The following is a 13,856-nucleotide window of genomic DNA, read 5'->3' as shown; positions in this document are numbered from 1 at the left end:
TTGTACCACATCGGTTCCGCTCTGTGGCAGGAAAATATACCTTTCAACACCAGGAAGCGTGGCCTCACCTACAGTATATATTTCTTCTTCCTATAGAGGGAACAAGTAATTGAATGTAAAGCACAAATACAGGGTAATTTAGTTTGCGCTTCACAACTTATGTCGCTATTTTCAGCTACACTTGCACTTGAAAAGACAGATCAGGGTGTTCATGTACAAGCATACTTGCCAACTCTCCCAGATTGTCCGGGAGACTCCCGCATTTTGCGAGAGTCTCCCGGACGAGTGTGGCAATCTCCCTGATAGGAAGTGGGAAAAATTCAGTTTAAACGCCGCGATTCACCCGGAATCGCGGCGTTTAGCCCCGCCCCCGCTGTAATATGACGCGATTTGCGTCATTCCATCACGGGGTCGGGGCCAAAATGACGCGATTTCGCCGCCCCGCCCCCTGCACGCCCGCGTCCCAGCCGGCATCTCCCGGAAAAAGAAAAAGAAATGTTGGCAAGTATGTACAAGTGCTGTACAGTAAGCACTATCGTTGGAGACTAATCTTATTATTAATCTTATTATTATCGTAGATTTGTAAAGAGCCACAGTGCTCCACAGCGCCGTACAGTAGGGAAAACAAGACATACATAAAACAGGACATACATAAAACAGGAAGATACAAGGTAGACAAAATTAATGCAGACATGAAAACGTATCAATGGTAAGTAAAAATGATTTTTGTCCATCCACCCTCTTGTGACATCACAATATGGAAAATTATTGCAATTAAAATACAGTGGAAAATGTTCCCACAAGCAAGTCACACACTGAAGTTTCCTGCAGTAACACAATAGGGGACTTTTTTTTAGCAATAACTCCACTTTGTATACCAGTTTTTCTTTATTCCAAATACAGCCATAACATTTTTGCATTCTAAAGCTTACGTAATGACATACTGCAGTAAAGGGAAGAATCAGTTTCCCTGTCACCTGTGTTCACACTGCAGCATCAGACTTCTGTATCTTTCTGGTTGGATAACTGTGGGGTTCTAAACCATCCACGTGACTACAGCCTTAGGATAGATATGGAATTATCACATATATGCAAATATTTGTATAATTTCTGCACATTCCAATAGAAACATAGAATTTGACCACAGATAAGAACCACTTGGCTCATCTAGTCTGCCCATTTTTTTGTTAACCTATGGTAACCTCAAACTCTACTTGGCTGTTCATCTTTGTAAGGATATCCTTATGTCTATCCCAAGCATGTTTAAACTGCTCTACTGTATTAGCCTGTACCACCTCTGATGGGAGGCTATTCCACTTATCCACTACCCTTTCTGTGAAGTAGTTTTTTCTTCAAAATTCCTCTGAACCTACTTCCCTCCAGTGTCAGTGCATGTCCTCGTGTTCTAGCACTTCTCTTCCTTTGTAGAATGTTTCCCTCCTGTACCTTGTTAAAACCCTTGATATATTTGAAAGTTTCAATCATGCCCCTCCCCTTTCCAGGTAAGTTTTGTGCTGTAGGCCAAGCACCATTCTAATTGCCCTTCTTTGTACAGTTTCTAATGTATTCAGGGCCGCCGAGAGGGGGGGGGGGGGGAGCGGATACTAATTACCCGGGTCCGCCAAGGGACCCAGCCTGGGCCCTCACTCTGGATTTTTTTTTTTTTTTACTTTTTTTTTTTTCAAAAAAGAAAGGGGAGAGAAAGGGGGGGGGGGTGCGGCGCTGCGATCATGTCTATATAGAAATACTCACATGATCGCGGCGCCGGCGTCCCTCTTTCCCTCTCTAGTTGCAATGAATGTCGGGCGTGACGTCATCACGTCACGCCCGACATACAGTGAAGAGCCGAGCACAGAAGAAGGCAGAAGACAAAAGAAAAGAAAATAAAGATGAAAGAAAGCAATACAGAGGTAAGTGAAAGGGGAGAAACGCAGAGAGGCACAGGGGGATAAAGAAAGGAGGGACAAAAGCAGCATGGCACAGGGGGATAAAGAAAGGAGGGACAAAAGCAGCATAGCACAGGAGGATAAAGAAAGGAGGGACAAAAGCAGCATAGCACAGGGGGATAAATAAAAGAGGGACAAAGGCAGCATGGCACAGGGGGTTAAGGAAAGGAGGGACAAAGGCAGCATGACACAGGGGGATTAAGAAAAGAGGGACAAAGGCAGCATGGTACAGAGGGTTAAGGAAAGGAGGGGCAAAAGCAGCATAGCACAGGGGGATAAAGAAAAGAGGGACAAAGGCAGAATGGCACAGGGGGATAAAGAAAAGAGGGACAAAGGCAGCATGGCACAGGGGGATAATGAAAAGAGGGACAAAGGCAGCATGGCACAGGGGGATAAAGAAAAGAGGGACAAAGGCAGAATGGCACAGGGGGATAATGAAAAGAGGGACAAAGGCAGCATGGCACAGGGGGATAAAGAAAAGAGGGACAAAGGCAGCATGGCACAGGGGGATGACGAAAAGAGGGACAAAGGCAGCATGGCACAGGGGGATGATGAAAGGAGGGAGCAAAGGCAACATAGCACAGGGGGATGATGAAAGGAGGGAGCAAAGGCAACATAGCACAGGGGGATAAAGAAAAGAGGGACAAAAGCAGCATGGCACAGGGGGATGATGAAAGGAGGGAGCAAAGGCAGCATGGCACAGGGGGATGAAGGGGGGCAAAGGCAGCATGGAGGGCGCAGTGCGATCATAAGGGGGCATAGCGTGGTGATGATGAAGGGGCACAGTAATGTGTGTGTGATGGCACAGGGAGCTTTTGGCAATGTAGTGTGTGTGAGGTAGATGGTGGCTAATTAATGGTTGCTATTTTGTTTGCGTGGTAATGGGAATACTATTTTAATTTTGGGGCTTGAGGAAGGCCTCATTATTAATCATGGGGCCTATTGATTTAACGGTGGGGCTGGTTGTAATTTTCTAAATGTAGCCATTTTTTTCCAAATAGGGTCCCCCAACATTCCAGGACCCAGACAAGCCGCAACTAAAGAAACTAGCGGCCACAATTGTTGAAAGTGAGAAGAACAGGTAGGAGAGAACAGGAGAGTGTGTGAAATGTTGTGATTCTAGTGGGACAATGTCAAATTTTGGTGAGTGTTCTGCCCAATGTAAGGTACAGGCCAAGACTGTAAACTCTCTGTGTACACACTGCATTCAGCATTCACTGATATGGTGACCAGAACGGAACACAGTATTCTAGATGAGGCTGTACCAATGACCTATACAGTAGCATTATTTATTCTTAGTTTCTGCTACGGATTCCTCTCCCTTTGCAACCAAGTATCTGACTTGCCTTCCTCATTGGTTTGTTACATTTCTTACCTGCCTTTAAGTCACTTGAAATAGTGACTCCTAGATCCCTTTCCTCCTCAGTAGTTTCCATTATAGTGCTGCTAATGCTATGTTAAGCCTTTGGTTTTTTGAGACCCAAGTGCATGGCTTTGCATTTTTTGGCATTAAACTGTAGTTGCCACTCTCTTGACCATACCTCTAATCTACCTAGATCATCAATCATTTGTTTTATCCATATGATGTCTGATTCACTATCATGGTCCACAAATAAAACATATCAATTAGTTTGCATTGAATCATATTAAGATAAAAAAAAAAATCTGCACATTCGTAATAAATTGTTGAATCATTTTCTACATTAATAAAAAAAGGTTTCCCAATTTGCTAATATGCTGTCATATGACTTCTGTTTAGTTAAACAGTGATTTTGTCATAGACAGGATATCTTATAAAAAAATGTTATAACAACGAGTTCAAAGCATATGTGAGGACATGGGATGGGTGGGTGTTCCCGCTATATTGTTATTCATTACAGGTTCCTGTGTTTTTGGAAAGCATACTGCTTATCTCAGTTGATAGAATATTTTCTGCATACCAAACATTTTGGGATGAACGCCAACTGAAACTACCCAAGCAACGTTATAAGATGAGGGTGTCAGACAGGACAGCAGTAACATATGTACAACATAACATTTTTTCAATTTTCTTTTTTTTCAGCACTAGAACAGATGACACATTGTACGAGTTCAAAATCTCCACACACTTTAACAAGAAGCAACAACATCATTTAAAGGGTCAAAAATCCTAAAATACAAGTTGCTCCAATTTTAAAAGGCAACTTGCAACATTCACAACCTTACATATTACTGCACTCCACTACAATTTGTTGAAATACCTGAATGCAGAGCCAGTGAAGAAAACATAGTGGGCCTGATTCATTAAGGAAAGTAAAGCACACAAAAAAAAAAAAAAAAAAGAGTAACTTTGCACCTTGGCTAAACCATGTTGCATTGGGGAGGGGAGCTAAATTTAAAATGTGGGGATAGAGTTATATTTGGGGGAGGGAATGTTCTATATCAACTTTAGATTTCAGTGTAAAAATAAAGCTATCAAGTATTTGTGTGCAACATGTCAAAAAAGGCAGTATTTAACTTATGTGTAAAATAATAAACTAATATCCACCCTTTGCATTGTAACGTGGTTTTGTCCAGGAGGAAACATACTCATTTTTTTGCCTTATTATTATTATTAAAATAATAAACTAATATCCACCCTTTGCATTGTAACGTGGTTTTGTCCAGGAGGAAACATACTCATTTTTTTGCCTTATTATTATTATTTTTTTAGTTAAACAGTGATTTTGTCATAGACAGGATATCTTATAAAAAAATGTTATAAGAACGAGTTCAAAGCATATGTGAGGACATGGGATGGGTGGGTGTTCCCGCTATATTGTTAATCATTAATGAATCAGGCCCAGTAGATATAAAGTAGTAGTTTTACTTGCAAGATGGGGAGCACTGCATATACATTTTTATATTTAGTGATAAACCCCTCTTCCCTGAGCTAGCAAAACTAAGGGGAGCTTATACCCAGTACCAATACACAGCTTAATTTTGAAATGCTTAACTGAACAAAAAAAGTAATCAGATTCAATCAATATTTCAGTTCAAATTCAGTCCTTAAGGTTAAGAAAATGCCAATGACATTTGATTACATTTGACATGCAGTTTGTAACCAGTGCTTGTACCTGAAGTCACGGTGTGGTCAATAGAGGAAATTTCACTGACTCCCTTGCATTGGCAGTGAACGTGAATGAATACAGCAGGCAGCACTCAAAATACACTGCCATGCCATCGCTGCTGCCAACCACAGGTACAAACAATTTTCATAACTGTCCCAAATTTTCTACTTTTTGTTCCACTGTGCACATCCCTGCATTGCCCCAAACTACTTATATCATTACAGAGCTATCTACTGCTACATACAGGTAGCCTTCTTCTCTGAGCGCAATATGCACTGGAGTGCTTAGTGCAGAAAGACAAATGTCCTCATGCAGGGTATGGCACCACGGGAGTTAGGTGTCATGGTTTAATTTTTATATTTCATGGCAACAGGAATTTGTCTAGCCATGAGTATAGCGATGGATCTTATTGGTTCAAATGACCTCACACCAACTGGAGCTTGCACTTCTGTTCGGGAACAGCTTGGCTGCAGAGGAGGGCTAACGAATTTTAGCTCGGGAGGCAAGACTTAGCAGCTTACTAGGAGCATTTTAAAGGAAAAAATGCAGGTGGCCCAGTGACCCAGCCCAAGGTAGCCCACTATGGGACTGACCCAAGGGGGGAAGGGATGTCCCACTGCCACCCAACCCAGCCTGCCTCTGTTTGGCTGGATCTTTTGGATGCTGCCTGCTCTATTTAATTGTGTGTTCTGCACTGAACCCTTCCCCGCGAATGCGACAGCAAAAATTGGTTACCAATGCTTGTTAATAGAGGTGACAATGGCTTTTTTCTATACTATATTTATGTTTCGTTTGTATTTGTCTCATGTAAATATTAAGGGATGAATGTATAAACATATTCTTGCTAAAGGATCTAATTTTCATAGTTTTTTCTGATGGTGCTAGTAAGTCTGCATGCAAAGCTCACCATTTAGTACAGTTCTAATATTTGCGCTCTCTTCCCCATTATATCTTTATCTCATACTTGCCAACTTTTCTGACCTGCCCTCCTGGAGATACCTCTGTGAAACGGGGTAGGAGGAGGCGTGGTGATGTTGGCGCTTTACCATAGCCAACGCCATGGCTATAGAATGCCGACATTTGCAGGACATTGAATAGCAAGTGTGGGGTTTAATGATACAATTGCTCCATTAAATCTCACTCCCGCTATTCATTGCCGTGAATTTCTGCATTTTACAGTAGGGAGCTGTAGGGAAACAATGTCACGTCCCCCTCCACATGGATCAGGGAGATTGCCTGCTCTTCCGGGAGTCCAGGAGGACTCCCCAAAATTCCGGGAGAGTAGGCAAGTATGCTTTATCTCTTCCCATTGATCTCTTCTCACAGATTAATTAAAGTGTGATAATCCTTTCAATAGAGTGACTGGGGAAATGTATGACATGATTACAAGAGAGAGCAGGCAAAAAAGTGGCAGGCACAATCCTCCAAGTTTGTTCATAGCCTGTACAGAGGAATAGTATCATATTTACCAACTTTTTATGTCTCCCCTCCAGGAGATCTCAGAGGAAGGTCAAGTGACAAGTGGAGAGGGGGCATGGTGACGTGAACAATGGAGATAGAATGGAGAGGAAAATGTACACCAAAGGGCTTTAAGTTAGTTTTCCTTTAAAGTGCATGTCCAACCAAATTAATGATTGCTTGATGTGGTTTACAGAACATGGAGCCATCTGTCTCAATTAAATGACTCAGACGTGCACTTTTTAAAGTTTTTACTGTGTTATGCTACATACTTATTTGTATTCAAAACATTATAGATTAAACTGATAAATCTACAGCACAATCTTCCTTAAAAAAAGTATGTGTACTGTAGTGTGTAAAATTGTAAGTGCTATATAACTGTAAAGATAATAATTATTAAGTGGCCACTTTAATGGTGTGTTGTATGGCTAAAATGCACTGTGTGCTAACATAGGAGTCCAGAAAGAAAGTGCTCTGTTCTACAGAATAAAAGAATGCCGTTTGGTTAATGTTTGCTTCCTATCACTGAGAATTTGTCTGGGCTTTGACAAGTTATATATAACATGCTCTTGAATCAGTCCTCAGAGATCAGTAAGTGCTGCCTGTGGTGCAGTGACTGTTCACAGAGAATGTTTCCAGCTAAGATGAAAAGTGTCAGGAGTGGGTCTAAATAAGGTTTTCTGCAGAAACCAGGTTCAATTGAATAATTGTGGCAAACTGGTCTGCAATTAAATGCAGTCTAAACTGCCTTCTCTTGTGTGCCAGATACAAGTCCAAGTTTGCAGAATATGTTCTTATAATGAGGTGTGCAGAATAGTTGGAGTTTACCCAAATCAGTAGGTTTCCTTTTATGCAAAAGCAATGAAAAAAAAAAATGGCACTTCCGGTCGTTAATTAAAGAGAACACATTTTAGGTAAATCACTTTTTACAGAGTGCCTAGAGATATGTGTAAAGAAAAAATATATATATATATATATATATTTTTATGTTCCTTCCACCTGGGATAGAGTTCTTCTATGCTCCTTCCCTAGGAAAAAACAGTCCCGTGCTGAAAGAACTGGAGATCCTCCCAACACCCCTGTCGGTGAGTGCTGGGTAATGATGTGGAAAAGATAAAAAAAAAAACATAAATAAAAAAAAAAAAAATCATACATGGCACTACTGGTCTCAGCAAGCCCTGGCAGCCATAAACTGCTTAGGTATGCTGGCATTTGTAGAACAACAAGTGTCAGCACGCCTTGGCACCCATCTTTTATTTAAAATAACTATTCCTCCCAATTCCTTGTTCATCAATCTGTTTATGGTTGCCAGGGTTTGCCGAGACCAGAAATGCCACATATAAAAAATGCTTTTACTTATACACATTTATTTATTTAAAAAAAACAAACCACTATTTAAATAATATTTCAAATTAATAAAAAAAAAATATTATATTTTCTCCATTCCAGGTTTGCAACTGGCAATTAATAACCTCAAACATCTACCAATTTTAACTTGAATGTACTCGAACCTGTTCCAACTTTCTTGAATTTAGGCCAATTTTCTTTTTGGGCAATTTAAAACTTGAGAAACACTGGTGAACTTTTGAATATTAGAACCAATTCATCGAGCCAGTTTAAGAAATCGATATACAAGTGGATCAACACTAACTATAATAAATTATTCGTATTTATGTCTTGCATGGTTCATTTGAAACAAAACTTTTATGTTTGTTGATTTCCAAATAAATAAATACATATAAAAATTAGCACCTAAACATGCAGTCTCCATTTACAAACATTTGTGATACAAAATGGGTCGTCTTGAAGAGCTCAGTGACTTCAAGCGTGGTACTGTGATAGGATGCCACTTTTGCAACAAGATGGTTCGTGAAATTTCCTCCCTGCTGGATATTCCACGGTCAACTGTAAGTGACATTATTAGAACGTGAAAGTGTTTAGGAACAACAGCAACTTAGCCACGAAGTAGTAGACCACAAAAAATCACATAGCGGGGTCAAAGAATGCTAAGGTGCATGGTACGTAAAAGTCGTCAACGCTCTGCTGATTCCATAACTGAAGAGTTCCAAACTTCCACTGGCATTAATGTAAATATAAAAACAGTGTGGCGGAGCTTAATGGAACGGGTTTCCATAGCCAAGCAGCTGTATGCAAGCCTCACATCACCAAGACCAATGCTCAGCATCGGATGGAGTGGTGTAAAGCACATTGACACTGGACTGTGGAACAGTGGAAACATGTTCTGTGGATTGACGAATTACCCTTCTTGCCCAACATCAGGGGGTAATCTCATGAATGCTCTAGAGAATGAATTGGCACAAATTCCCACAAAACCACTCCAAAATCTTGTGGAAGGCCTTCCAAAAAGAGTGGAAGCTGGTATTGCTGCAAAAAGGGGGACCAACTCTATAGTAATATATATGTACTTGAATACAATGTCATAATAGTCCCTGTTGTTGTAATGGTATAATGGAATACACACACATATATATATATATATATATATATATATATATATATATATATATATATATACACATTTGCTCCTGAGGAAGTCCCACGGCGTTGGGACGAAACGCGTTGAGCTTTTAATTCTATTGGCATCATTTTCTGTGTTCCATGTGAGTGTCTACTACTCTTTTTATTAAATTGTCATTTTAAACTTTGACATTACAATTCTGTTTTTTGTTCGTGTGCATATAATACCGTTTTGGCCGAACTCTTAATGATGGATTGTTGGTCCTGAGCACACTTCTATTACCTGCATAACAGGATCTCTGGTACGCATATTATTTTGCTTTCACTTGGAGGTGCATACTTAATGCTAAGTCATTTGGCATTGGGTTTCCACCATTGATAGTGGTGGAGGATTCATCACAATTGGTGTTATACCATATGAATATACTACACTATATGTGTTTTTTTCTACTTTCCACATTGTCGCCATTCTGCTGGAGTGTGGGAGGTACTACCTCTGAAGAGGAACTCCTACCATACCACACGATCTTTGATTCCTTACGGTACGCAGTTTATTATATCGTCCCTATTTATATCTGATATCACACATTGGGCGCCCTACTTGTTTTTCTATTTGCAGTTACTACATTCCTCCGGACTAACCATCTGGACACAAGTCATCTGAGGCTGCCGCTTCTAATTGAGCTATGTGTTTTCTCTTTCGGGACTGATCATTTGGTACATTATTATACCAATAATTTATATATTGGTGGTTACGCTGTGGTTGTTAGCACCTTATTATATCTATTTTGTGTTTATATATATATATATATATATATATATATATATATATATATATTAGTCCTCTTACTTTGTTACATAAAAGTTGGGATTACTAAAAATCATGGTGGTTTTATGTTTCCTTTCATCAGCAGAGGCAATCACAACTACTAGTATCTATCGCAATGCATAACATTGCTTCACATCACTCACATCAGAATGTCTTTCGTGTGTTGACATCATCAATGAGCAAAGACTCCCCTTGATTTTCTTCCAAGAAAGCCCACAAACAAGAGACTGATATTCAAAATAGTTACATGACGTGGAGATTTTAAGCAAAGGAAAAGGTTTTTTTTGCAATTGGTGAATTTAGTAGTTAGTACATTGTTCACTGTCACACTATTGTGAATAATTGTATTACTATATCTGAAGTGTTCTTCTTTGCAAAGTTGTATATTCATCATCTGCTTGTGATATTAAGTATAGTTAAAGCATTACCGTTTTCTGTATTTATGGTTAGTTTCCTTCTTGGGGTAATCCTGAAGAGTTATACACAAATTCTGTATTATTTCAAATTTAAAAGTAATCATCATAGAAAATGACAAGACGCTAGAATTTACATAATGCTAACTATAGTTGTGGAATCTATAATGTGCAACACTTGGGAATTGGAGCTTTCCAGATAAGGTTTTTTTTTCTATAATATGGATGTGGGTAAAATAGAGTGCATTGAATTTAAAAATTACGACTGTCTCTCCCCACCCTCTCTTATCATCCTCTCTTTAATTAACTGTTTACCAGTGCTCTTCAGCAGGGGCGGGCTGGATCGGGGGGCAGGGTGGCATATGCCCCCCGGGCTGGACCCCCAAAAAAAATCTATTTTGGGCCGGTCCATAGTCTTTTAGTGTTACTTGGTGTCTGGCCCCTCCTCCGGCACCAGCCACCTTCTCCTATTGGCCGTGGTGTCAGGCGCCGTCCCACGATCTCTCCGGGACGGCCACCTGTGCTCTCCCCCAGTGCGTCTGGTTGCTTGGCAACCAGACGCGTCACTTGGGCCACTGAACTATTTAAACACCTTCTGGCCCTCCTACCAGTGCCAGAATCAGGTCTTCCTGCCTCCAGCATTTCCTGTGATTACCAGTTCTAGCATTGTTCCTGACCGTTTGCTTGTGACCTTTCTGACCCGGACCATATGACCACCTCTTCCGGGATCTCCTCTTCTACTGCGCTGTCTGAACGTTACAGACCCGGCTTGCCTCACCATCCCTCCGAATATCCTTGTGTACCTCCTGTTCCTGAACATTACTGACCCGGCCTGTCTGACACCTCCCTTGTATCTTGCTGTTGACTCGTGGAAGGACCGCAACCTGCGTGTCCCTGCAGCGGAGTTCATACCTCCTTCCGGGGGTCCCTGGTTACACTCAAATTGAATGGCGCATTGGTTCAGAAAACCCCTGCACCTCTTGTGATCTCCGTCAAATTTTTCAGGTGTCAGAATGCGCAGACAGGAGGCTGCTGTAGAGACCGTAACCACACTGGAAGATACAGAAGCAGTGGAGGTTATGGCTGGAGTAGTGGGTAAGGAACCCTGTAAGACATCAAAACGGGTTGCAATACCTTGAACACATTGCAGAGGATGAGCCTGGGCCGCTTCCTGTTGTTCAACCCGTTGGGCCAGGTGCAGAAGTAATTCTCGGGCCGACGGTTCACCAGACCCCTCCGTTGTCATGGCCAGAGTATACTGTCACAACTATATGCGTACCTGCTATTGTTGGTGCAACTCTGTGGAAGGTGTGGAATCTAACGTGCCCCTGGGATTCACCAAGGACCCCCACAAGGAGGTATGGACTCTGCTGCAGGGAAACGCATGTCGCGGTCCTTCCACGAGTCAACAGCGAGATACAAGGGAGGTGTCAGACAGGCCGGGTCAGTAACGTTCAGGAACAGGAGGTACACAAGGATATTTGGAGGGATGGTGAGGCAAGCCGGGTCGGTAACGTTCAGTCAGCGCAGTACAAGAGGAGATCCAAGAAGAGGTGGTCATATGGTCCGACAGAAAGGTCACAAGCAAATGGTCAGGAACAATACTAGAACTGGTAACACTGGTAATCAAAGGAAACGCTGGAGGCAGGAAGACCTGATTCTGGCACTGGTAGGAGGGCCAGAAGGTGTTTAAATAGTTCAGTGGCCCAATAGGAATCAGCGCTGCAGCGCTGTCATGATTAGCGCCGGGGAGATCAGAGCATAGCTTCCCGTTGTCTAGCAACGGGACGCGCTAATGTGGGCCGGAAGTGACGCGTCTGGTTGCTAAGCACTGGGGGAGAGCACAGGCGACCATCCCGGGAAGATCTTGCCCATCAGACCTCTCCAAATGTTCATCAGACCTCCACACATGTCCATCAGACCCCCCCCCCCAACTGCCATCACACTCCCCCATATGCCCTTTACATGCCCATCAGATGTCTCTTACATGCCCAATCAAACTTCCCCACATGCCCCTTACATGCCAATCAGACGTTCCTTACATGCCCATTACACCATCCCACATGCCATTATATCTCCCCACATGTCCCTTACATGCCCATCAGACATCCCTTACATGCCCATAACACCTGCACACATGCCTTTATAACTCGCCACATGTCCCTTACATGCCCATCAGACCTCCTCAACTGCCATCAAACCTCCTCACATGCCCATCAGACATCCCTTACATGCCCATTACACCTTCCCACATGCCTATCAAACCTTCCCACATGCCCCTTAAAAACCATCAGACCTCTCCACATACCCCTTAAATGCCCATCACACCTCCCCACATGCTCCTTACATGTCCATCAGACGTCTTACATGCCCATTACACCCCCCCAAATTCCATAATATCTCCCCACATGCCCCTTAAATGCCATCAGACCTCCCCACATGCCCTTTAAATGCCATAAGACCTCCCATAAAGTGGCAGAAGACTACACTGAATTCCACTCCTGTCAGTTAAAACAGCAAATTGAGGCTACAGTAGGCATAGGTTTACTAAAACTGGACAGTTGAATATTGGGAAAACATTTCCTAGTCGGACAAATATCAATATCTGCAGTTATATGCAGATGGTGGGGTTAGAATATAATGTAAACAACATTAATCCATTGATACATCTTGCCAACAGTGCAGGCCAGTGGTGGTGGTGTAATGGTGTGTGGAATGTTTTCTTGGCACACATTAGGCCCTTCAATACTAGTGGAGCATTGTTTAAATGCCACAGCCTACCTGAGTATTGTTGCTGACCATGAACATTCCTTTACGGACACAGTCTGCCCATCTTCTAATAGCTGCTTCCAGCAGGATAATGCACCATGGCATAAAGTCCTCATTATCTCAAGCTGGCTTCACGAACATGAAAATGAGTTCAGTGTACTACAATGGCTTCTACAGTCACCAGATCTCAATACTATAGAGCACATTTAGGATGTGGTGGAACAGGTGATTCACAGCATGAATGTGCACCTGACAAATTTGCAGCAACTGCGTGATGCTATCATGCCACCAAGACCAGATTCTCCAAGAAATGTTTCCAGCACATTGTTGAATCCATGCCAAAAAAAATTCAGGCTCTCTGGGGGCAAAGGAGGGTCCTGCTCAGTTGTAGAGAGAAGCACTGACACAAGTATTGATTTTCACAAACTTTGCTGCATCAGTATTTTTCGACCTTTTTGTCAGATGTTGCTATGGTATACTGAAGTAAAATTACAAGCATTTCATAAGTGTCAAAGGCTTTTATTGACAATTACATTAAGTTTATGCAAAGAGTCAATATTTGCAGTGTTGACCCTCATTTTTGAAGACCTCTGCAATTCGACCCTGGCATGCTGTCAATCAACTTCTGGGCCACATACTGACTGATGTTCACCTATTCTTGCCTAATCAATGCTTAGAGTTTGTCAGAATTTGTGAATTCTTGTTTGCCCATCCGCCTCTTGAGGATTGACCACAAGTTCTCAATGGGTGTAAGGTCTGGGAAGTTTCCTGGCCATGGACGCAAAATTTCGATGTTTTGATTCCCGAACCACTTAGTTATCACTTTTGCCTTATGGCAATATGCTCCATCATGCTGGAAAAGGCATTGTTCATC

General features: G+C 42.0%; 1 protein-coding gene across 2 annotated transcripts in view; it reads right to left on the bottom strand.

Moving 5' to 3' along the window:
• Nucleotides 1-13,856, bottom strand: part of MORN5 (MORN repeat containing 5) — a 38,311-nt gene that overhangs the window by 10,428 nt on the left and 14,027 nt on the right. The window contains exon 5 of one of the 2 annotated variants that reach the window (XM_075184753.1): nt 7,492-7,585. The exons of the other annotated variant lie outside the window; for it this stretch is intronic. Within the exon in view, the coding sequence (XP_075040854.1) occupies nt 7,509-7,585 (77 nt within the window). The 3' untranslated portion in view covers nt 7,492-7,508. Of the gene's footprint in view, nt 1-7,491; nt 7,586-13,856 lie in introns of those variants that run through there. 2 annotated transcript variants of the gene reach the window in all.

The sequence above is a fragment of the Mixophyes fleayi genome, chromosome 9 (assembly GCF_038048845.1).
Source record: "Mixophyes fleayi isolate aMixFle1 chromosome 9, aMixFle1.hap1, whole genome shotgun sequence".
Taxonomy (NCBI): Eukaryota; Metazoa; Chordata; class Amphibia; order Anura; family Limnodynastidae; genus Mixophyes; species Mixophyes fleayi.
The sequence above is the reverse complement of the archived record's forward strand: the minus strand, read 5'-3'. Positions and strand labels throughout refer to the sequence as shown.